Here is a 24,764-nt window from a genome sequence, read left to right as displayed (position 1 = left end):
TAGCATTATTTAATAATATTCTTCTTAAAGAAGTAAAACTCCAAACCAAATACTAAACAAATAATAATAGATTTAAATGGTGTTGAATAAACAATATTCTAAGAGACTAATATGACAATAATTCTATTTTTTCTATTTCATAACATTCAATCTATTATTCCTAAAGTTGCAGCTCCTATTCCAAATCCAAGTAAAATGAAAGCTGCTGTCAAGTGTTCCAATTTAAGCTTTTCCTAAATCATTTAAAATATGCACATATATATAAATGCACTATAGTAGAATATTGCTGTTCCTATTCTTGTGATTTGATCTACACTGCTCTGTATAGTAATTAATAATTAGAGCAGTGTGATCATAAATTTACAAACAAAGACTTAATAGTTCTTGGCTGTAAAAAAAATGTGTTTTTTTTTATATTCAAATGCAACCTAACCCTCATCAATCATCTTTAACAATCAAATTTATAAAAATTAATTGTTAATGATCATCTATCAATAAAAATTAATCAATGTTAAGAATCTAAATGTTAGAAAACAGTATTTTTTTCAGACAATGATTAACTAAGAAAATAAAACATAAATTCTTGGGTCAGAGTGATTTTGAAAAGATAAAATGTATCACTAATAATGAATGCCTCGAGTTTCTAGTTTTTTTTGATGTGAGTGTCCAAATTTTAAAAAAGTCGGCACGTTCCCACCCCTAGTAGAGTATTCCTGTTCCTATTCATATGCATATTTCTTGGGATGTAAAAAAAATTCTTGGGTCAAAAATCAAGAAAGTGTCAAGCCCTGAACGACATCACTATCTTTAATTGAGAATTATTTTTTGTAATTAAAGTTTTGTAATGAAATTTTTACCAAATTTGTAGAATATTCCTCAAATATCAATCCTTTAAACATAGTATTCCATACTTTAGAATCTAATTTAGCCTTAATAATTGATGAATGTTATATTTTCTCAAAAGTTAGTTTAACCTTACCTGCTCACAAATTAATAGATGATTATATATACGTTCAGACCATATCGAATTCTTTTGAGTAAGCCAAAAACCATAAAAGGGCCAAAGTTGTTCCTAAGATAATTTGAAGTATTCTAAAATAATTAAAATAAAGATTAATGATAAAAGCACTATACAAAAATGCATATACGGATATTAAGAATTAAAAACCTCTTGCTTCCAGGTTCACAATAAACAAGGATTTAATATACCTCTCCATAGTAAAAAGGAGGTTCCTTAGTTTTCAATAGAATCTCTAGAAATTCTTGGTTCTCTTTTAATGATCCTTCTACATACCCCTAAAATACATTTTTTTTTGCCCATTATCCATCAGGCTTTAATTTTTATAGTTGCCCATTAACCCATGATTGTTAAACTCCAAAATTAACCCATTTAGTGGGCCTCTGAACTCAAACAAGATAAAAAAATAACAAAAAAAAACAATTAGAAGCTTTAAGCAGACTTTTAGATCATTAAAAATGTTTTGAGGAAATTATTTTGCTATTGAATTTCTTAAATAGTCAAATTTCAGAGAGATAGGGTTTCCAGCTGAATTGAAAAACACAAATTCTGTGTTTTGCATGCAAATTTGGTTTTCCACTGCATATATAAGAATAAACATTTTTAGAGGACCTAATCTGATTATTTCTATTCATATGAAAAGTATGTAACAGTTCAATTCTAAAATGTTTTACCCGGGCACCAAGAAGAACAGCATTTTTATCATAATATGTCTGTTTCACTGCCTCAATCTAGGACATAATTCATTGTCTTACATTGATAAAACTCTTGATGTAACAGAATTGTTCTATAATTTGCTATAACCAGCCAGACCTAGGAGGCCTTCAAGATGAACTTTGGCATCCCCCAAATTCACTAAGTTGTTCTTTTTTATTCAATATTTGCAAAAAATATGCAATTTCAGAAATAACCATTAAAACATTTTTAATCAAGTCAGTGCAATTCCTTCCTCAGTTTTACAGTCTTTATTTAAGCCAGGATGAAGTCTTAATCTTTTAATCCGTGAACTATGCTTTCATTGAAATAAAGAATTGGAACATAAAAATAATAATATTAATAGTAATGGTAAGAATAATAATAATAATAAGAATAATAATAGTAATAGTAAGAATAATAATACTAATAATAGGAATAGGAGNTAGAACAGACCAGAGAATCAGAGAGATGTAGTTCCACCTCTATACAGCTGGTTCAACTACCTACACACTCAGAGGATCAATACAGGCCCATGACCCCAGGTGAAGAGGAGATCATGAGAATCTATGAAGATGGGATATATCGAGCCCCAGATCTGATAGAGAGAACTGGAGAATTCTGGATCACTGGGAGGATCACTGGAGTCCGCCGTAATTGCACCAGTGGATATGATAGACTCAGACCCTGAAATAGATGAACTCCTGAGGGACTCTCCGGACATATTGGAATTATCCACAACACAGGATCTGATAGACTCAGATCCTGAACGAGATGAACCCCTGAGGGACTCCCCGAACATATTGGAACCTTCCATCATACCTTCTTCCCCCACCTTCCAGGAGACAATTGCTCAATTGAGGACAGACGCCAGAATTGTAGCAGATACCTTACAAAGGAACCTGGAAGACATGTTACCCTGGTTAAGGGACAGTTCACCACAATCTGAGTCTAGTGAAGTTGTATGTTTTGATCAACTCCAAGATGGCGATCATAGGGCAAGGGAATCTTTTAGAAGGACCTACCAAGGATACCTCAGACTTAGAAGACGGATTGAGAACTTAGAAACACAACTCAGAAACAGGGGAATACTTTGAATGGCTGCCTTACCCTTAGATCGGTCAGAACCACCAAATGGATCTCTAGAGATCATAGATGAATTGAATAGACTCAGGGAACTCCGGGTCATCCAGAGAATTGAGGTGATGCAGCAAGCTACACGGTGGGCTCGTACACGAGTCAGTGTAATGACTCCAGGAGCTTTGTAGAGACTTGCTTAACTGCTGAGGGACTCTTCCTCATAGAAGAGTTAGTGGAGACTTGCTTAACTGCTGAGGGACTCTTCCTCATAGAAGAATTAGTGGAGACTTGCTTAACTGCTGAGGGACTCTTCTATATAAGAAGAGTTAGTGGAGACTTGCTTAACTGCTGAGGGACTCTTCCTCATAGAAGAGTTAGTGGAGACTTGCTTAACTGCTGAGGGACTCTTCCTCATAGAAGAGTTAGTGGAGACTTGCTTAACTACTGAGGAACTCTTCTATTTAAGAGCTAGTGGAGACTGGTTTTACCACTGCAGAACTCTACAGATATATGAAATATGATTTAATATAAATAGATATTAACAGATATATTTGTACCAATAAAATGTATAATGTTAAACCCACTTATTCAAGACCTTGAGAGATAGATATTATACACAAGATGAGAGGTTTGGGTAAATTATGAACTGGTACTGGGAATGAGAGTGAAGTCTTGTATTAACCCTCAAAGATGAGGGACAAGGATTGATCTTGATTTCCCTAGTATATCTTCAGGAATACAGAATACAGAAGAATACAACAATAAACCATTAATGAGTCTGATACTCAGGTTTATGACAGATTAGATGGATATCCTAGATGGGACAGATACAATGGATGAAATAAATAGATTAGAAACAGAGCAGTGTGGTTCTACCTCAGTACAGCTAGTTCAACTACCCACACGCTCTAATATTCCAGATGTTTCTATGGTTAGAAACATTGGAACTGTAGAACAGAGGATAGGAACAGAGCAGTGTGGCTCCACCTCAGTACAGCTGGTCCAACTACCCACATACTCTGATACTCCAGATGTTTCTATGGTTAGCAACACTGGAGCTGTAGAACAGACCAGAGAATCAGAGAGATGTAGTTCCACCTCTATACAGCTGGTTCAACTACCTACACACTCAGAGGATCAATACAGGCCCATGACCCCAGGTGAAGAGGAGATCATGAGGATCTATGAAGATGGGATATATCGAGCCCCAGATCTGATAGAGAGAACTGGAGGATTCTGGATCACTGGGAGGATCTCACCTTTATTGGAATAATTGCACCAGTGGATATGATAGACTCAGACCCTGAACTAGATGAAATCCTGAGGGACTCTCCGGACATATTGGAATTATCCACAACACATGATCTGATAGACTCAGATCCTGAACGAGATGAACCCCTGAGGGACTCCCCGAACATATTGGAACCTTCCATCATACCTTCTTCCCCCACCTTCCAGGAGACAATTGCTCAATTGAGGACAGACGCCAGAATTGTAGCAGATACCTTACAAAGGAACCTGGAAGACATGTTACCCTGGTTAAGGGACAGTTCACCACAATCTGAGTCTAGTGAAGTTGTATGTTTTGATCAAATCCAAGATGGCGATCATAGGGCAAGGGAATCTTTTAGAAGGACCTACCAAGGATACCTCAGACTTAGAAGACTTAGAAACACAACTCAGAAACAGGGGAATACTTTGGATGGCTGCCTTACCCTTTAGATCGCTCAGAACCACCCAATGGATCTCTAGAGATCATAGATGAATTAAATAGACTCAGGGAACTCCGGGTCATCCAGAGAATTGAGGTGATGCAGCAAGCTACACGGTGGGCTCGTACACGGGTCAATGTAATGACTCCAGGAGCTTTGTAGAGACTTGCTTAACCACTGAGGGACTCTTCATATTTAGGAGTTAGTGGAGACTTGCTTAACTGCTGAGGGACTCTTCCTCATAGAAGAGTTAGTGGAGACTTGCTTAACTGCTGNAATAATAATAATAATAATAATAATAATAATAATAATAATAATAATAATAATAATAATAATAATAACAATAATAATAATAACAATAATAATAATAATAATAATAATAATAATAATAATAATAATAATAATAATAATAATAAGAATAGTAATAGTAATAAAGATGACATTGTAACTAGCATATTGTGAGACGACCAAAGCCAATCAATTTGCGTTTAAAACTAGTTCCTAAATCAACCACCAGGAGCACTGCCATCAATCCTGGTAGCCTGCAGGCTAGTTGTCATTAGTACTATAATGAAATTTATCCAAAGAAAAAATCAATTTTTGAACATAACTTGCCCAAATTTCAATATTTTTTAATTCTGTAAATTGTTTTGAACTCCGGTTTTCAAGCTGGTTTAATGGATACCCATATTATTAAGATTGTCAAATTTTCAAAACAAAACACAGGTTTTTGATGAGATCTGCCTGGTGGAGAACTGAGAAATAAATCATGTGAGCTTTTCACAAACCCTCCTCACATATTGAACACGATAATCTTGTAAATTAAAAAAAGGGGAAAATGTTGGAATGTTTGAGTTAATTTCCTGTCATTTATGCTCATGTCTATCTCGTTTTTTCATGGCGTGTTTGACACGAGTGAAACTAACGCATATTAATGAGTTTATTTTTTCGGCAAAACTGTGTCTTTAATTTCCAAGTTTTACCAACATAAATACAAAGACAATCTTATATTTGCAATGTGCCACATCTATTCGTTATATGTTTTCAAACTTTCTTGCATTTATGACTTTCAGTATTTTATCTCTTGACTTTTAATTGAGATTGTTATATTATTGAGCCCTGACAGGGTTATAGTTTTGGGTTTTTTAAAATATTTCATATAAATATTTGTGAATTTAAGTATGAATAGATAGATAGATAGATAGTTAATATTAAAGTGTTTAATTAATTGTATTTTGGTGTTCTATACAGAACAATTGGTAAGTATTTAGTGTTCTATACAATATCATAGCTAAGTATATAATGTTCTCTACAGAATAATAAAAAAGTTCTGTTCTATACAAAACACTTGGTAAGTATTCAGTGTTCTCTACAGAACAATTAGTAAGTATTTAGTGTTCTAAACAGAATAATAGGTAAGTATATACTGTTCTCTACTGAATCATAGGTAAGTTTATACTGTTCTCTACATAATAATAGGTAAGTACTTTTCTATACAAAACATTTGGTAAGTATTTAGTTTTCTCTACCAGGGGCGGATACAGGGGGGGCGGGGGGACATTCGCCACCCCCTGACAGATTCAGGGAGGGGTGTAGCCCCCCCCCCCTGAGATTTCGAGGCAAAACATTTTCCCAATTTGATAAGTGTTATTGTTAACGATAAATTTAGAATTAGAAATTTGTAAGAAACTAGACTTAAGTTATAATATTGTTCATATCTAGTAATGTTCCTTAATCAATACTCATTTATCAAAATTCTAATATTGTTCCTAATTTTCATGCATTTAAGTATAACTAGTAATTTCTTTTTGTTCTTAAATTGCTAATGTTCCTATTATTGTTCCTGTTCCTAATACTGTGTCCGACCCACCTTAAATCCCTGTCCTAATCCTATATTTTGGTTCCTAATTCCTGAACAATCTTTTTATTGTTCCTAAATCCCTGTCCTAATCCTTTTTTTTTGTTCCTAATTCCTGAACAATCTTTTTCTTGTCCTAAATCCCTGTCCGAATCCTTTAATTTTGATCCTAATTCCTGAACAATCTTTTAATTGTTCCTAAGTTCCTGTCCTAATCCTTTATTTTTGTTCCTAATTCCTGAACAATCTTTTAATTGTTCCTAAATTCCTGTTCTATTCCTTTAACTTTGTTCCTAAAACTTAAAAATCTAGTTTTTTAGTCTTTAGTCATTAATTTTGACTCTTTTTGAGTCTTTTAAGTCAAAAAAAATTTTCGCCTCCAGCACGGTTTTTTGTTCCTAATTATTAATTTTTTTGTTCCTAAAAAATCTTGCCCCACCCCCCTCACTTAAATCCTGTATCCTCCCCTGTTCTCTACAGAACAATTAGTAAGTATTTAGTATTTTATACAGAATAATAGGTAAGTTCTGTTCTCTACAAAACATTTGGTAAGTATTTAGTGTTCTCTACAGAACGATTAGTAAGTATTTAGTGTTCTATATAGAACAGTTGGTAAGTATTTAGTGTTCTCTATAGAACAATTAGTAAGTATTTAGTATTCTATACAGAATAATAGGTAAGTACTGTTCTGTACAAAACATTTGGTATCATTGGGTCGGGAAACTCAATTCTGGACACTATAATCCATTTCCCCCTCTCCTTATACCATTTCCTCCCCTATTCCCGCATTTTCTCCCTCCTTAAGGCCAAAGAAGCCTTCTGACTTTGTAACTAGAGATTTATCTATGATTTTTTGCGACTTGAATTGTGATCTAGTTTTTGAATCAAACAACAAAATGTAGGAAAAACCTTGGAAGAAAAACCGTAGGAAAACTTTTTAGATATTTATTGTTAACTAATTCTAATTTATAACTTTTCGTTCTGTTTGGTTCTGCTAACGCTAAAAACATTTCATTAAAAGATAATGGAAGTTTGCCATTCATATATTTAAACATAAAAACAGAAGAATTAAATTTGATCATGTCTTTTATTTTTAGAATTTGAAGTTTCAGAAAAAAAGGATCTGCATGTGCAGCATAACCTTTATCTGCTAAATCTCGTAGAGCTTTTTTTCGGAAGAGTAGATAATTTACCTAATCTACTATTTACTGACGGACCCCAAGAAAAAATACCATACTCTAGTTGACTTTTAATAAGACTATCATATATTAATTTTCTAATTCTCAAAGGAAGGATATGTTTTACATTTCTTAGTGCAAATATCGCACTTGAAATTTTAGCACATATGTGTTCTAATTGAAAATCCCATTTTAGAAACTCATCAAATCTAACTCCTACAACCTAACTACACCATTTATATATGTATTTATATCTTTGTGTGTGAATAAATCTTTATAATATAATAAATTTAAAATATTTTTCTCTACAACCTAACCCTATTCTTTCGATAGTTTCGTCCCCAATCATTAATTTGTATTGTTGATCATCAAAAGGCATACTTTTTTTTTCTAAACAAAATAAATTTAGTTTTAGAACATTAAGCGTAAGTTTGTTTGCTTGAAACCAACATGCTGATTTAGAGACTCTACATTAGCAGACTAAAACAAGTTGATGTAGATTACTGGAGGATTTAAGGAAACCTGTATCATCATCAAAAAGAAAAGTGAAAAAAGATGTACAATTAGGAAGGTCATTTATATACAGTAAAAAGAGTATTGGCCCTGAAACCGACCCTTGAGGTACACCACATAAAATCTTTTTAAGAGATGACTCAAATTCTCCTAAATTTACGTATTGTGTTCTGTTTGTTAAATAATTTCTAAACCATTCGTTAGTGATATCTCTAAATCCATAATGATTCAGCTTTCCTAAAAGTATTTCAAAGTCAACAGTATCAAAGGGTTTTTTTAGATCTAAAAATACTCCCAATGTATATTCAGATTCATCCTTTTTCAAACCTTGGTAAATTTTATCTAAGAATTGTAAAAGTGGATGTGAGGTGTCATGTTTGGGTCTAAATCCATATTGGTGAGAATATAAGATATTATATTTATCTATAAATCTGAACATTTGACGAGAAACCAGCTCTTCCAATAACTTCGAAAATGAAGAAAGTAAACTGATAGGTTGATAATTTGTGAAATCACAATGAAAATACTTCCATTTTAATGAAACTACATTAGATGCCACTGGATGGCTCTTGTAGTGCTAGTTTAAAACCTATGTATTAATGAATGTACTTACGTTTTTACAAATTTTTCTTCATAATATTTTCCAATTTACATAAAGCTTTAATAAACTTAATTATTTGTTTAATATTACTCACAGAATCGTGAGGGGGGTTGAATCTTTAAATGCTCAGAGCAAGTTGGTACAATTATGATTATACTTCACAGGATCATTTCTGTAGTATGATTGACAAGTTTGCTGTCTGAAACTTGAAACCTTACTCAGCCATGATGATGAGACACATGGCCTGTTCAGAGGGTGATAAAGTAACTTTTTTGCCCTGCAACAGGAAATATTAAGTGTGATAAATTCTCTCGAAATTGAATAAAATATTTAAGAAAATTTTACAGATAATTTTAGAAAAATCTACTAAATATTTAAGCAATTTTTTCAGAAAATTTCAAAAAAAAATTCAAAATATTCAGGTAAATTTTACGCAAAGTATACTAAAAATATTTAGTAAATTTTACAGGATTTTATTCGAAAATTTTGTGCAAAAATGGGATCATTTCTACGTAAAATTTATGAATTTCATTTGCATAAATTTTACTAATTATGACCCAAAAATACTTGTAATTTTCGAATAATTTTCGAAATTTGGTAAATAGGGTACACAGGATAATTCCCCGAGATGTTTATATCTCTTCTGTTTAGCACAAGATATTTACAGGCTTTTTTTGCGACCTGTATGACTAGTTCAAAACTTTGCTGAAAACCCCAGTGCACAGCATGATAATTACTTTTAAATCACAGGTTCCTGCCACGCAAAAACTCCACCCTAGACCTGTGATCAAATCGTCGACATTCACCTCGACAACATGTGAATTTTCACGACATTTTTATGGGCCACTTGTATCAAAAACACCAGAAAATCATGTGTTCTCCACGGGATTATGTTTGTTGGGTACATGCACTCAAACACTGGGGAGTACAACACACAATGCAGCAGGTACAAAAAGTTTTCTACTGGCCTGGATGGTGCAAGGGTTCAGCTCTCTTGTTCACAGAATACTGTTTTCATAGAGAAATTAATTTGAAAAATGTGGAACCCTTCCAGGACAGGCCAAAAAAGTCAATGACCTTTTGTGCATGGACCTCGTTCCCTTAACATTATCTGTAAATAATAAATATATTTAAACACACATGGGCAAATTTTCTAGAAATGATTCTGCAGTGCCTTTTCTGGACAAATCAGCTAAAACAGTCTGCACAACAATTATGAAACACCGGATTAGCCTGTACAGAGCACCACAAACAATTAGGAGTGATCAAGGACTTGAATTTTGTAACAATTCAATTATTTTTATGATGACTTTGTTGAATGTAAGGATTAAAGTTGGTACAAGCTACAATCATCAGTCAAACCCTGTAGAAAGATTTCACAGAACGTTGTGGGCACTTTTGAAAGCAAAAAAAGCAAATGGTGAAAATGACTGGGAAAAAAGCTTACCAACTTTAATCTTAGCATACAATGCAACTTAACATCATTCTTCTTTATGCAGTCCTTCACAAATTTTCCTAGGTAGAGAAGTTAACCTGCACCATCTGTCAGTTTCACCAAAGTTCAAAACTTCAGACAAGCCCCCCCCCCCCTAACCGGCAGTCCCTTGAAGAAGAGCTCAACTTCATCCTGGATTTGATGAGGCAAGTCAATCAAGTTCTCATCAGCAGGCATTGCAGAAGAATTTTCAACTGAACTTCCAGGCAGAGTACAAGATGATGTGATCCACCAATGCTGTAACACTAAACAGGCCTAACGGAGAAATATTTTGACTTTTAATAAATAAAAATTATAAGATTTTTAGTAAAATATTTTTCTAATAAATGGATGTGTGATACTTTAATTTTTGTTTTACCTTCTTTGGAACTTTTTTCAACCCTCTGTAGCACCAAAATTACAAAAATATTGATCTACCTTTTTTTGGATCAGTAACATTTTGTATAGTACATTTTCATATAGTAACATTTTGTCTAATACACTTTGTCTAGGTTGCTCCTGACGATACAAAACCCACAACTATTATAACAGACTTTGAACAATCTGTTATCAATGCAATTGGTTTAGTGTTCCCAGAGACTGCACACACTGGTTGCCAATTTCACTTTCGTGCAGCAATATGGAATCAGATCAAAGACAAGGGTCTTCAAAGTTTCTTTTGTCATAATGCCAAGTTCCAGGAGGTTCTGTACAAAATGTATGCATTATCATATGTTCCTGTTGAACAAGTGATCATGTTCTATGAAGAACAAATATTGACCTCTGTGGAGAACAACCTAGATGAGGAGGTTGGGGATGAAGAATGGTTGGAAGTTTCCCGGGAACTAGAAGTGTTTGGAGACTACTTCACCAGAACCTGGATAGGAAATAAGTCTACAACCAGGAGTGGAAATAAGAGTCGTCGGCAGCCATTGTTTGCAATAAAATTGTGGAATCAATGGTCAACTGTTTCAGCAGATGGAACAGCCTCGAGTGTTTTAATCAAGTTTGGAATAGTCAGATTGGTCAGCATCCAAATGTTTGGAAAGTAATAGATGCCTTTATCAAGACAGAGTGTAGAAGAATCCCATTGTTGAATGCAATTGGGAAGGATCTGCATCAAAAATACAGGAAGGAAGGAGAGAACTATGGCCAATCATCAACGTCTTAAGTTACTTGCTGAACACTTAGGCGTTCTGCCTGACAAAGAATACCTGCAGCAGGTGGCTCATGAACTTAATATTAATAAACCTCAACCAGAATATACACTGGGAATATTTTTAATCTAAAGAAAGATTTTAACTGTTGTGACTTAAATATTCTTTTAAAAAACTTGAGTAATACGGTTTTACAAATGTAGCTAACACCTGGTTTCAAAACTACCTATGCAATAGGACTCAATATGTATGTATAAATGGTATTTTTTCTAAAGAAGAAACAGTTGTATGTGGTGTTCCCCAGGGAAGTGTTCTTGGAACCCTACTATTTCTCATATTCAAAAACGATTTGCCATTAGCAACGTCTTTTTTTACTAAACTATTTGCTGACGACACTAGTTTTTAAAAATCACTCCACATAACAAAACTTTAGTAATTGATGCCAACTTTGAAGTAAAACAGGCAGCTGCATGGCGTAAGGCAAACCATTTAACATTAAATGTCTCCAAAACAAAGTTTATGATATTTAGGAATAAAAGTATGCATTTTGATCCTAAGAACTGCAAATTAAAAATTGGTAATGAGATTCTAGAAAGAATAGTGTTGTAAATGAAAGAATACAAAATAGGGAGATATATTTTCTCCAGTCTAAAGGACTTATCTGAGTTCATTCAATGTGAGTATTAATCAATATAAGGCATAAATAATTTATTGAACAGTAATTCATAAGAATGAGGTTGATACTGATACTAATGTTGAGGAGAAATGATGTTTAAGATCGAGTTTTTGACTCACAATCTCATCCTTTCTTGTATACACACATAAAATGAAGGTTCGTCATCAACTGTTGGTAGATCAGGTGTATGTTGACCTGCTCCCCTCATCCTGGAAATCCTAAGTCAAAAATAGAATTTCATGTGAATGAACTGGGCCCCTTTACTTTAGCATCAGGTTAAAATTAGATTTCTCAACAGAATCTGTACAAATATAGAGTCAAGATAAAGGTTCTGAGTTCGCAAAATCAACATTTTGCTCAGCTGCTACAATAAAAACTGACTGTTCAAATAAATACTTGAAATTTGTTGGACTCAAAATTGATGAATTGGGACTATCAAGTAGAATATGTTTTAAAAGTTTAATTCTTTAGCTGAACCAAATAGAACAAAATCATATTAACTAGAGCAGGTTCTTTTTAAAACGTTAGAATGTTTTCCTTCTGCTTTATTTCCAAAATTATGGAATTGATTGAATTAGAGCTTAAAGAAACTAAGTCTGCAAAACTGTTTAAAAGAAAAACCTTCAAAAACTATTTAGATAGATATGCAAGTTATATCTGTAAAAAAAAATAACTGTTTTTCATGTGGATAAACTTAGTCTTTGCTATCTTCTTCACCCTGTAATTCATAAACATGATTCAAATAATATATGTTTCCCTCTGTCAGTTGCCTGATTGACTTCAGATAGAAAGGACCTATCCTATATGGTTCCCAGCCCTACAACCGGGAGAGCGCTGTGTTTAGTTGCCCATCTAGTATACTACAGGGGAAGCAAGAAATAAACATAGATTGAAACTTTCCTTTCTGGTTCTGTGTTATCTGTGTTCTCTGGAGATTTAAGAAGTAATTTAGCCCCTGATAGGTATACATGCACAATAATACTGGTTTTTTACTCAACCCTTCTTCCTACAAATCTCCTAATTTTTCCACAACTCGGATTTTAAAAGGACTATTTGGAAAGATCTTAAAGTGCAAAAACAAGCTAAACAAGAAAAAAGAAGAAAATAAAGAACAGTAAAAAAATAAAATCAAACAGGAAAAGGAAAAAATGGAAGGGAATCACTAGTGTCAAGCTGTACACTGTCATATTTTCCGACAGTGAATATAGACAACATTGGGGAAGAGAAGGAGACATCCACCCCCCCTTCTAAAATTATTCTACCCTATGTAGAAACCTTCAAACAGTGTATTTAATTGCTGCTGAGACTGCACCACACATTAGAGAAGTTGAGTCAAGATGTTCCTAGATCAGAAAAAAATATTAAAACTGCAAACACATCTGATATCTACTCCTGACATATGATATCCTTCTATTATACTTATATTGATATTTCTGGCGCCAAGATATCAAATTAAAGAATAGTATGAATCAGAAATATGTGTCAAAATGCATTTTTCCCTTGTCTACAAGGGATTAGAATGTGTAGATCTAAAAGAAAAGAACAGAAAACAGATGTGTGACCAGAAAAAAAATATTCAATCCAGAGTTCAGAAAAAATCTTATGCAAGAGTAGACAGAGTTCAGAAAAAAAGAATACTAGATACTCAGCAATTTCAAATTCATGGCTCAGAAAAAAATTAAGATCATTTAAAAATAGTTCTTACTTGTAACACTGCAAACTGCAAGGACATCCAACTAAATTCTTTCTTTTTATTTTCAAAATTAGCCAAAGTACGATTGAAGGATGGACTAACAAGATAAAAATGAAGAACAAGAAATATAGAAATCTCAAAGTATTTCCATCTGATATCATGTAAATATTTAAAAATATTGTAAAATAAAAAAAAAATAATTATTAAAGTTAAAAAATGTTTCCCTCTGTTACAACCCTTCCACTGAGTACCCACCCTTTCCCTTATACTTTTTCACCCCCTCCTTACCTTATTCCGAATTTATCAACAGTGTTTTGTTTAAAATGTACACTGTACAGTGTACAGTTTACATCCATCTATTTATTTACAATTCTTATTTGCTTATAATGGGCCAACCAATCAAAACAACCACCTCTGGTTAGGCTGGTCCAAACTACAAAGTAATTTGTGATTTTTTATTTGTATTATCTTGTGCTTTGTAGTTGATTAAAAATATGAAATATGAAATATGAATTATGAAATATGAAATATGAAATATGAAATATGAAATATGAATTATGAATTATGAAATATGAAATATGAATTATGAATTATGAAATATGAATTATGAAGTATGAAATATGAAAAATATTTTGCATGAAGAACTCAGGGGCGAGGAGCTGTAGAACAAGACAATAACATTGCGTAACACTCTAGCTTCAATATAGAAAAGATTAGAGTACCTAAGCATGAAAATGCAGTTTTAGTGGGGAGATATTTCTCAGAATGAAAACCCCTGCAACAAGAACAGGAGTTACAGAAGGGCAGCTGAGGGTTTGCAAATAATCAGAGGTGCAAATGTGCACCCTGCTCCAGAGAGAGATCAGGATGTCCTCAGGGCCGATATTTGGCAGCCATGATCTGGAGACCAATTTTCCTTCCAACCAGTCTGATATTTGACAATAATCATAGTTGAGCATATGACAGGAATATAATTGATTATTTGTCAAAAATTAAAACCTATGATCAATAATTAGAGCTCGGGAATATGTAGTGTTTGTTTATAGAATCTAAAAACAGCCCAGGATGCCAACTGAAAGTTCCTTTAGCCTGAAACCTGAACATGATGCTAGGGATAGGGCTGGGCATGTTCCGATTTTTTTAAAATCGTTCCGTTCCATTCTAGAACAAGGGCCTTCAGCTAAATCGTTCCGTTCTCGTTCCACTTTTTATTATCTTTCCGTTCTGGTTCCGTTCCATCCGTTCCGTTCTGAGTAGAAGAACAGTCTTCCTGTTCCATTTCGTTCTTGGCGTTCTTAGTTGAAGAACGGTTGCATCCCTCTTGTTCTGTTCTTATTCAAGAATGTTTCCACCCCTCTTTCGTTCTTAGTAATGAACAATTCCATCCAAGAAAAAAAGTTTTATAGAAAAGAGTTGGTTAAAAAGTAAAAAAATTACCATTTTTAATAAAAAGTTCCTCACAGCCGTAATAATACTTTAAATTATATATTTAAAATTTAGAGTTAAAAGAATAAGCTTAGATAATTTCTGAGCTGAGCAATGTACAATTTTGTGAGGAGGGGGGAAGGGGAGGGAGTTCTAATATCCTTAATATGTACGATATATACAGAAGTTAAACTGAAACCTGGGGATGGGGGGGATGGCGGGTTTAAAGGGGGGGGGAGGGGGGGGGGTCAGGTGATTAAATAAAAAAATCTTTAACTATTTCTAGAGGATTTAGAACACATTCTAGACTTAAAATGCACTCCCAACTTAGAACAAGTTCTTAATAATAAGAACCCGTTACGATTTTAACTGTTCTTTTCAAGCAATTCCCGTTCCGTTCCTTTACTAATCATTCCAATATTTTAAAGAACGAGTTCTAAGCATTGTTTTTTTTTCGGAATAATGGGATCGTTCTTGATTGTTCCGTTCGTTCTTGGGAAAGAACAATTGTTCCACAAGGAACGCACCCAGCCATAGCTAGGGATAGCTTCGCATTGGTTGAAGGTACTGAGATAAGAGGTATTTGTTAGTTTTGCACAAGATCTCCAAATTGGCTGTAGAGGCAGATATTCAAAAATGTGTTCTCAATAACCATAATTTTTAGTAATTCATATTATTTTATTATGTTTTACATGTCAATACATAAGTTTGGTATACGATAATTTCAATCAAATTAATAATATGTTTTTAGAAATATTTTTTTTTAATAAATTTATTTGATTTTTATATGGCATACCATGACAGGGTCTTCACCAGTCCGTGTCAAGCTAGGGACATATACAAGGGTTCCCCCCCCCCCCTCCCTATTCCCTAAATAATGTTTTATTTTTAGGGGGGGACCTTGTGTATTGCCCCCGATGTGACACCAATATCTAGACATCCTAATTAAGTAAGGTCTGGGGGAGGGGGGTGGGGAGTCAAAGAGTTTAAAATACTACTGCTGGCATCTGGTGACAAGGACAGATGAGAACCCATTAGAAATATGATATGGATGTCATTGAGGTAGGACTTCACTCTTGCCTTAAGGGTCTTTTTACCATTTTCTCTTTAGCTGTATTGCCCCTTCCTCAGCAGTCTTAACCCCCCCTGACTTGAAGTGAAATCAAGGAGTTGTAACCCCAACTTGGGGTCTGGCTGGGTGTTTATTTCATTTTCCCAACAACACTTAAAACCTTCAAACACATGTAAAAATTCAATAAAACATATAACCTTTTTTCTTGTAAGTTTCATGCAATTTTTAGCAGAAAAATTAACAAACATAAAAATTTCTTTTTTTCATTTTTGTTCATCAATGATTTAAAAATGTGTGGTTTTGCTGTTAATGGAAAATGAATAATTACCGTAGAATTGATAAAGACAACAGTTTCCATCAGCTTGACTTGATCTGGATTTGGAGATAACAAGAAGTAGTTAGACCAGTAACTTCTAGCTTTATAGATACATGCAACAATGATTTATCTTTTGAATCAATAATCATTTAAATATAGACCACAGTTTACTTTTTATTGCCACTGGCTGACTTAATTCACTTATACGGATAAATAGTCTGACCAACTTAAAAGGACTGTCGGCAAAAATTTTAGAGACTCTTCGTGGCAATGCCTGATTCACATTGGTACCATTTAAGCATAAATTATGCATAAAAAAGTAACAATATCTTCCACAGCATGTTTTAAGGGTACCAGTTGTAAATTGACATTGTCATTTTTGCACTAAGGGTAACTTATAATTCATTAACAATCCCTGTAAGATAATAATAATTTATTATTTGTTTGGTATTGATTGTTAACATGATAGATTCAAAAGAAGGATATCAATTTTTGCTAAGCATCTTACCCACTTCTTCCATGATAATGTACTAAATAAATGTATCTATTTATTTCATTTATGAATGGTTTGGCTAAATCTGTGTTTTTTCAGTTTCAAAAATAAATGTTTTTTGGAGTTGTTTGTTCTCCTCTTTTATTTATTTGCATAATATAGGAAACAGTTCACAGGTGCATTGGCATCGTTTTTGTGAAAAAAAAAACCACTTTTTATGGAACAAAGAAATAATTCGAATTTTTTACTGAAAGAATGATGTTACAGTACAAAAAATTTTACTGAAATGGGTTTACCAGGAACAATGAACAAATGAAAGATTATGACTTTTGCGCTACTGGGGTTGGGACAGACTGGGTTACCAGCAGTTAATTTCTGGGTTTGGTTCATTGAGCAAAGGATGTCTGTAAAAATTGTTGGTTTAAAAAAAAAATTTTATCTAACGTTTTTAGCACAAATATGGCTGTAAACATTATATTATTGTTAACCCACTGACATGCAGATGGTTATGAATTTTCTAATGTCCAAATTTGCATTCTAATACTGTTAGAATTCTTTAACTCACCATTCCTCTTTCAACAATTTCAGATGATTTTTCAAGTGGAACACCAGTAGCAGGTGACAGTACTATTGCCCTTGGTCACAAAATTATTCAAAATTGTTTGCATATTGTTTAATAATTAATTTCCTATTTTTCTGAACTTTTGTTAACACATGTAAGTTTATGATTTTGTGTGTTCTTTTTATCTGACTTATTACTGATTCAGTTCAAGAATTTTTTGCATTAACCAGGAATGCTCACACAGTTTGATTAAGGTGCTTTCAGCATTTAATTATCCTGACTGGGACATTTTCAACATTTTGAGGCCTCTCCAAGTAGTTCTTGTGATATTTAGTTGTGGAGCAGAAAAGAAAGAGATAAGGAAGTTTGGAGGAGGAAGAGAGTGAGGAATTTCAGAAGAAGATCCCTTCTTTCCCTTATTTAAAAGTCTATCTAGCTTATGCAGAATTAAGAAAACCCCTAGCTGCACTGTTTATTCAAAATGGGGAGTTGGAAGCCTTAAAGCCCCATCATGAGGTTTTCTTCCACAGTAGTCCAGTCCTGAAAGTTTTCCAAGTAAAAAACCTGTATCATTGTGAATGGCTTGTATCTATCAGGGGTTACTTCTGTGTTCCTTCTTTCAGCTGACCTGTTGAGCCAGAGAAAAGCTTAAGATGGAGTTGTTTTTTTCCTGGTGAAAGAGGGGAAGAGAGAAGAGAATCCAAACTCCTTCATTGTTTCGCTACTTCCCTGTAGATGAGTCATGAGCAATTCTAACTGTAAAGCTGGGAGCTACTATAGGCAGGTTTTCCCTGCCAAGAGCAAAAAACAACTATATTATGGTTTTTATTTAATATTGTTAGTCCTCATGTTAAAAATTCAAAATTAACATTTAATTATTGAGTAAAAGACAAATAAGGAGCTCTTTAAGTTAAAACGTTTGAGAAAATTCATGTGCAGCACTTTAACTTTTCCCAAAAATGATAAATTTGTACCAGAAATAAATATCCATAATTGTTAATTTTGAAAATTCAACAATTAGAACATATTTTTTTTTCAAAATTTTGCCTAAGATTGCTAGAAAAAGCAAAAGTTAGTAACGTTGAAGCTAAAGCCCAAGTTAAAACCAATACACTTCCAGAAAGTACTAAATGAAATTAAAATTAAAAGTTTTTTCCAAAATCTTAAAAATACAATAAATCTTGTTTTACTTCGTTTATTGTGGAACAAAAACCAGTCCGGCATTCCCTCTGCATTCAGTAAGGACAGTGGCAGCAATGCTATCATAACGTGATCTGGCTGAAAGTGCACAAGTTGATCATTAGCTCAATCAGTTTAAATCATTACAAAGATTTAGATGTAGACCATCAATGCATAGACTGCTGATCTATTTTTTTAATTGTTAGAGTCTGCTCTATTTTAGTATGTGTCTTTGCCAGTGCTAGGGAAACGGCTCAACTTGGAAATGCCTCAACATGGAAGAATTGGCTCAAAACTTACATATCATCAAAGATATTTTTTTACTCAATTTTCAAAATTACCTTCTTATTATTTCCTATTAACTATGAACATGGATATATTTTTTTGTATGTTGTCCCTATGTTTATAAGATATGTTGTGAAATTGTTAAATCTGTCTGAGTAAGGAAATCAAAGGAACCAGTTAATTAATGTTTCAGGTTTTCTTGTTGGATACAATAATGTTTAGAAAATCTTTAGTATACACATGGCAGCGGGAAACAATAACAGATTAAGGCTGATTGTTGCTAGCCTCTGGGTAGAACTTTAAGCTCTGAAGTTCAAGAATATTTGAGCAGACCTGGAACTGAACCAGGAAGCATTGTCTGAGTATGAGTATTTTTTTAAAAAGTTTTAGAATGTACATTCAGTCCTGCCTATACCCTCATCTTGCAGGGCTCACTTTACTTTACAATTGGCTTAATGTTTTAGTTTTTAGCATTAAAAATAAAATATGCAACAGTATCTTTTGATTAATTTAGTTGGCTAATCTTTTAGGATACTCCCAATTACCCAACTCTTTTAAGTTGGGTTGACATCTTGCTGCTCTGCTGTTGTCCTTAAATACTGATTGGTTTCAGACTCCTGGACTATCTCTTCATCCACCAGGACCAGATAAAGGGGTCAGCCATGATGCAGCTTTTAACCCCCGGGAAATTGCCCACCCCTAAAGCCAGTTTTTAGTCTTAAATTTTGTAAAAAAATTTCCAAAATTAAAGTTGTAAAATTCACAAAATGAGGAATTAATTCATAAAATTTAAATTTATTGAATAAGCTGTAATTTTTCTTGATCTAAAAAGGTTAAAATTGTGCATCTTTGAAGTTTCTTTCATTACCCACAATTCTTCAAAATTTAGTGAAATAAAAATAAATATATGTAACTTCCACATGCATTACAAGTTTACCTATCAATATTAAAATTTACTTTTAGCACATGTAGAATATGATTTAAAAAGTTAAAATATAATATCTAAAAAGATATTTTGGTTTCAATGGTGCAATTTGAAATTGGTTTTGCATTTTAAATCTCTTAATTGTCCTTTGATGTGCTGGGACAATTTATATTATAAAGATTTATTCACACACAAAGATATAAATACATATATAAATGGTGTAGTTTAAATTTGTTTAAATAAATTTTTTTTGAAAATACAGGTTTCCAAAAGAAAAGAGAAAAAATACGCAAAATTATGCACAAATAGAAAACATTGATTTTTAATCACTACATAAAATATTTATCATGAATGCATAAAATGTCTGAGAACCAAGATAGCAAACTTATAAAGTTCTGTTTATCAATTCCCATACTCCTACTATTATAGCTAGTTAAGCACAAAGTACTAGCTGTATCCATCATTGTACTGTTGTTGCGCCACCAGTAGCACTATTCTTCTCTACACTCTTGGTTCCATTTTTATCAGAATCTGATACACTTGTGGTTCCATTTCTATCAGAATACCGCTTCCTATAATGGATAAATTCACGGACACGTACTCACAAGGGCCACACAGTGGGATCCAAGGCTTTCTCAAGATCTTTAGCTGGAACAGAGATTTTAAAGCTAATAACATTTGATGTTTCATTTGGTTTAGACATCTGCACAATATCGCCAACTGTTATCTTAATATCAGCTTCTTCTAAGTCATCCACAATATCCTGTTTGGTGGTACCTTTAGGAATACCATAACAGAAAATATCAGCCGGAGGGGATTTAATTTTTCTAATTTTCTCTTGAGTTCTTGTACCAGAGACAACTGGCTTCCCTACATTCCTTCTTTTGTTTTGAGAGTTTATTCCATCATTTAATCCTCTCTTTACACTGGGAGATCGTTCTCTACCTATTCCTGCTCTTAGGGGGACTGTAAGATTCTTTGGTCTTGCCCCTGTACCACTATAATCATCATTACCTCTAGTTACCGCACTGTAAGATTTTGCAGCAAAACTTGGTGCAGGATTGGCATTGACCTTATCCCAGATACATTGCAGTAACTCCATCTTCTTCTCTATTGCTGACATTCTCTCATCCATCATTGCATTTGAGGTGTCCTGAGATGCCTTGACACTAAACTCACTATTTGTCAAAAACTTGGGTATTTGGAAATTGAAAGGAACTGTCACCACAACATTTCCATGCCCAGCTTTATCAATTTTCGATATCTTTTCCCACAGATCTAGAAAAATGGTAGATATCTTACGTTTTTCTTGGATATTTCCCTCTGTATCCTGCAGTTGAAAAGCTTGATAAAAATTTGATCTAGAGTTCTTCATCTGTTCCAAGGAGAACTCTCGACTAAGTGTATCCAGAACACAGGTCTTATCAGCAACTCTATCAAAAGCATAAAACATTGATCCTAAAATCCCATCAACTAGAATCATTTTCCCAGACCTTGAATCTTTATAAAGAAAGCCTTGATGACTGACTTGTTCCTTTACAGTGGTCTCACTATCCATTTCGTCCAGGGAAGTATTTAAAGAATTATCCAAGGATTTTTTGGGTTTTGGCCCCATTTTCGCCACAAGATTGGCGAAAGCCAGATTATATCTAGAATCTTCCAGATTTCTATGAATGTACTTTAAAATTGTGTGTAAGCCTTGAATTGACAAAGCAGTGTGAAAACTGCCTAAAACACTCTTACAGAGAGATGTTTACTACTCAACTGCCCTGAATTTAGAGTTCTAAAATGTCTCTAGACCGTGTCAAAACTCTCTTGCTAATTACTAAATTTTCTCTGTAAATGAACAATAATATTCAGCATTAGGGTTTCCAGTCGTAATTATGTAACACTTTATATCACTTACGGAGAAGCACTACGAAAAATTACATGCTTATTACGTATATAATAGAAAGTCTTGTTTCGCGAAATTAGGGCATAATTATGACAAATTACGTATTGCGAAACCATTCTGTATTTAGAGAATTACAATATAAGTTCTCAGAAATGAATACAGCGGTAAAATATGTGTAAGGAAATGTGCGATACAACCATTTCCAATCTGATTGGATAATTTAGATAATTTTAAATTCAATTAAAATTTGTTTATTGTGATGGACCAAACCTCTGTAGAGAAAAAAGGTAGATGTTGGTTCCTAATTTTAATGAAAATATATTTCTGTCTAGGTTGATCCTTGTCAGTTATAACGTTATATCAAACATCAAAATTGATGTTAAAAACCACAAGAAAATAAACAAACATAAAAGATTATTGAAAAAAATTTTAATGGGCTGTCAAATGGACACATGGAAATGAACTCAGATCATAAGATGGAAAAAAGATAATTTGCAAATATTCATTTTTTAAAAATGTTTAAAGACAATTATTATTCCTTGAGATTGTGTCTGTCAAATGAAGATTAAAAACAAACTAGTTTAAATGTCAAGTGTATAAAGTGGTGGTTGGGGGTCGATCTAATTAACAAACTTTTACGTAAATCAGGGGGGAGGCGACTTGTCTGAGGAGGGGTATTTAAATCTTTTAAAGAATTGGAAATAAAAATACTTTTTTTTTCTTAAAAATACTGAATTACAGTTTACAATTTAAAAAAACAAAACAATTTTTTTCTGTTCATTCCTGTGAGATCAGTCATAAAATCTCTAAAGTATTAAGATTCTTGTACTTTAAGTAAACTTCTCCCAAGGTCCTGCAAACCTTCTCTAGTACGCTAATTTTTAGATGGTATAGAGTTCATGTCCAGAAAGGTTAAGATGTTCTCCTGTAGGCTGGTTTATATGAAGGTTTCGCTAATTAGGCGAAATTATTGCAACATTTCCCGAAATTCCTTTCATAGAAATTATGCAAAATTATGGGATAATTTTGCAAAATTAAAGTTTCGCTAATTACACATAATTATTATAAAATTTTGCAAAATAACGTTGTAGAAATTACGCGAAATTACGCCCTAATTTCGCCAAATTGAAGTTTTGCCAACTACACAAAATCCTGCGAAATTACATGAAATGAAAATTATTTCGCATTACTGCATGTAATTTTGTGTAAGTGAATAATCTATTACGTTGGAAACCCTATTCCGCATTAATAGCTTTCTCATTGAACTCTAAAAATGTATAACATTTATGAAAAAAATAAAAACAACTTTTATTGCAAATTATTTTTTTACTTCCGCTCACCTGATTAAATCCAAGGGTTTTCAACAGATTAGACAAGAAAAGAAGAACAATTGTTGCAAAAATTAAGCTAAATTAAATATTAAAATTGCAAAAAATTGTTAGAGTTTTGTTTTGAAATTAAAATAAAGGATTTAACCTGATTAGAATCGCAATCCAGGTGAAAATGTCAAAAACCTTCATTGTTATTATTTAAGAACATATTTTAGGGGATAAATTTAAAATGAAAATTTACCTTTAAAATATTGTATGCACTTGAAATTTTTCCGGGAAACTAAAATAAAAAATGTCATATGAATGTTAAAAATTAAACACTTGGCCCATCCTTGCAGCATTGCTTTCAGCCTGGGGCGCCTCTGATGGCCTTCACTAACCTTAGGGAAGTTTCTGCTCTGGAAAATGGCACATTTTGGAAGGTAAAACCTTTACATTAATATAAATAGGTGTAATAAATATTGTCATAACACTATATCTGTAAACCTGAACTATGTTGGAATGATATATACTTTGGAGAAAAAAAAACTCAGCGGGAGCGGTTGAATGAGCGGTTGAGACTCTACGCAGTTCAGAATAAGAAATGTGCCTTTTTTTCTCAAACTTAAAATTTGTTCAATCAATAAATTTGTTGCTTTTTTCTTTCATATTTATATTCACATTTTAAAACTTTTTTAGTAGTTGAACACAATTTTTTGCTTTCAACCGCTGGGTTAAAGATTTTTCTGCAACTTTTTTCCTTTTAACTACTTGCACTGGGTTGCTTTCAATCACCATGGAAAATAATTTTTCATGAAAGATGTTTTCTTTCCACCACTGGTTTTAAAATTTTTCGGCAACTTTTTGCTTTCAACCTCTAAGTTCAGGATTTTTCAGCAACATTTGCTTTAAACCTCTTCTTCTATAAAATGTCCTATCTATGAAATGTCCTATCTATGAAATATCCTGTCTATGAAATGTCTTCCATGAAAAGTCCTAGCTTTGAATTTCTTATTCTATGAAATATCCTATTTATGAAATATCTTGTAAATAAAATGTCTTCTATAAAATTTCATATCTATGAATTTCTAATTCTATGAAATGTCTATATCTCTGAAAGTCCTGTCTATGAAATGTCCTAGCTATGAATTTCTAATTCTATGAAATGCCTTGTGTATGAAATGCCTTCTATGAAATGTAGGGTTTCCACGAAATGGCTAATTTTTTTGCGCAAAATTAAGTTTGCGCTATTTTCGTGCAATTTTTTATTCGAACTTTTGGGCTATTTTTGCACATGAAACGCAATGGGTTTTGCGCTATTTTTTTTGCGCAATTTGCGCAAAACCGGAAATATTTTTTGCGAAAGTTGCGCATGAAACGAAATTTTAGTTTAGCGCAATTTTTTTTGCGCAAAACCGCAATTTTTTGGCGCAATTTGCGCAAAACTGCAAGTTTTACTCAAAATGTAACTTTTTAGGCAAATTGTCAAAAATTTATATTCTAAGCTTAGAATTAAACAACTGAAGATTTATTCCATACATAAAAAAAAATATTAACATGCGAGTAGGATAACGATTATACTACACTCAATTGGTTACTTCCAGATACAAAAAGTTTAAATTAAGGGACCAAAATTAATAAAATAGAAAT

At 33.1% G+C, this 24,764-nt stretch overlaps 1 protein-coding gene and 1 pseudogene across 1 annotated transcript in view; one reads left to right on the top strand and one right to left on the bottom strand.

Annotated features, from left to right (window-relative positions):
- Positions 1–857: 857 nt before the first annotated feature.
- The window catches only part of LOC111717060 (uncharacterized), a gene marked incomplete at its 3' end in the record, with an annotated part of 37,827 nt that continues 13,920 nt past the window's right edge, over positions 858–24,764 (bottom strand). Inside the window, exons 7-18 of the mRNA XM_023492578.1 lie at positions 23,377–23,415; positions 23,281–23,318; positions 23,145–23,211; positions 18,712–18,799; positions 18,569–18,647; positions 17,525–17,594; positions 16,975–16,996; positions 16,479–16,567; positions 1,693–1,749; positions 1,210–1,296; positions 980–1,072; positions 858–929 (exon numbers count right to left, since the gene is read on the bottom strand). Of these exons, the coding sequence (XP_023348346.1) occupies positions 858–929; positions 980–1,072; positions 1,210–1,296; positions 1,693–1,749; positions 16,479–16,567; positions 16,975–16,996; positions 17,525–17,594; positions 18,569–18,647; positions 18,712–18,799; positions 23,145–23,211; positions 23,281–23,318; positions 23,377–23,415 (801 nt within the window). The remainder of the gene's footprint in view (positions 930–979; positions 1,073–1,209; positions 1,297–1,692; positions 1,750–16,478; positions 16,568–16,974; positions 16,997–17,524; positions 17,595–18,568; positions 18,648–18,711; positions 18,800–23,144; positions 23,212–23,280; positions 23,319–23,376; positions 23,416–24,764) is intronic.
- On the top strand, positions 8,801–8,897 carry LOC111717062 (uncharacterized; annotated as a pseudogene).

The sequence above is a fragment of the Eurytemora carolleeae genome, unplaced genomic scaffold (genome assembly GCF_000591075.1).
Source record: "Eurytemora carolleeae unplaced genomic scaffold, Eaff_2.0 scaffold1789, whole genome shotgun sequence".
In the NCBI taxonomy this organism is placed as follows: Eukaryota; Metazoa; Arthropoda; class Copepoda; order Calanoida; family Temoridae; genus Eurytemora; species Eurytemora carolleeae.
The sequence above is the reverse complement of the archived record's forward strand: the minus strand, read 5'-3'. Positions and strand labels throughout refer to the sequence as shown.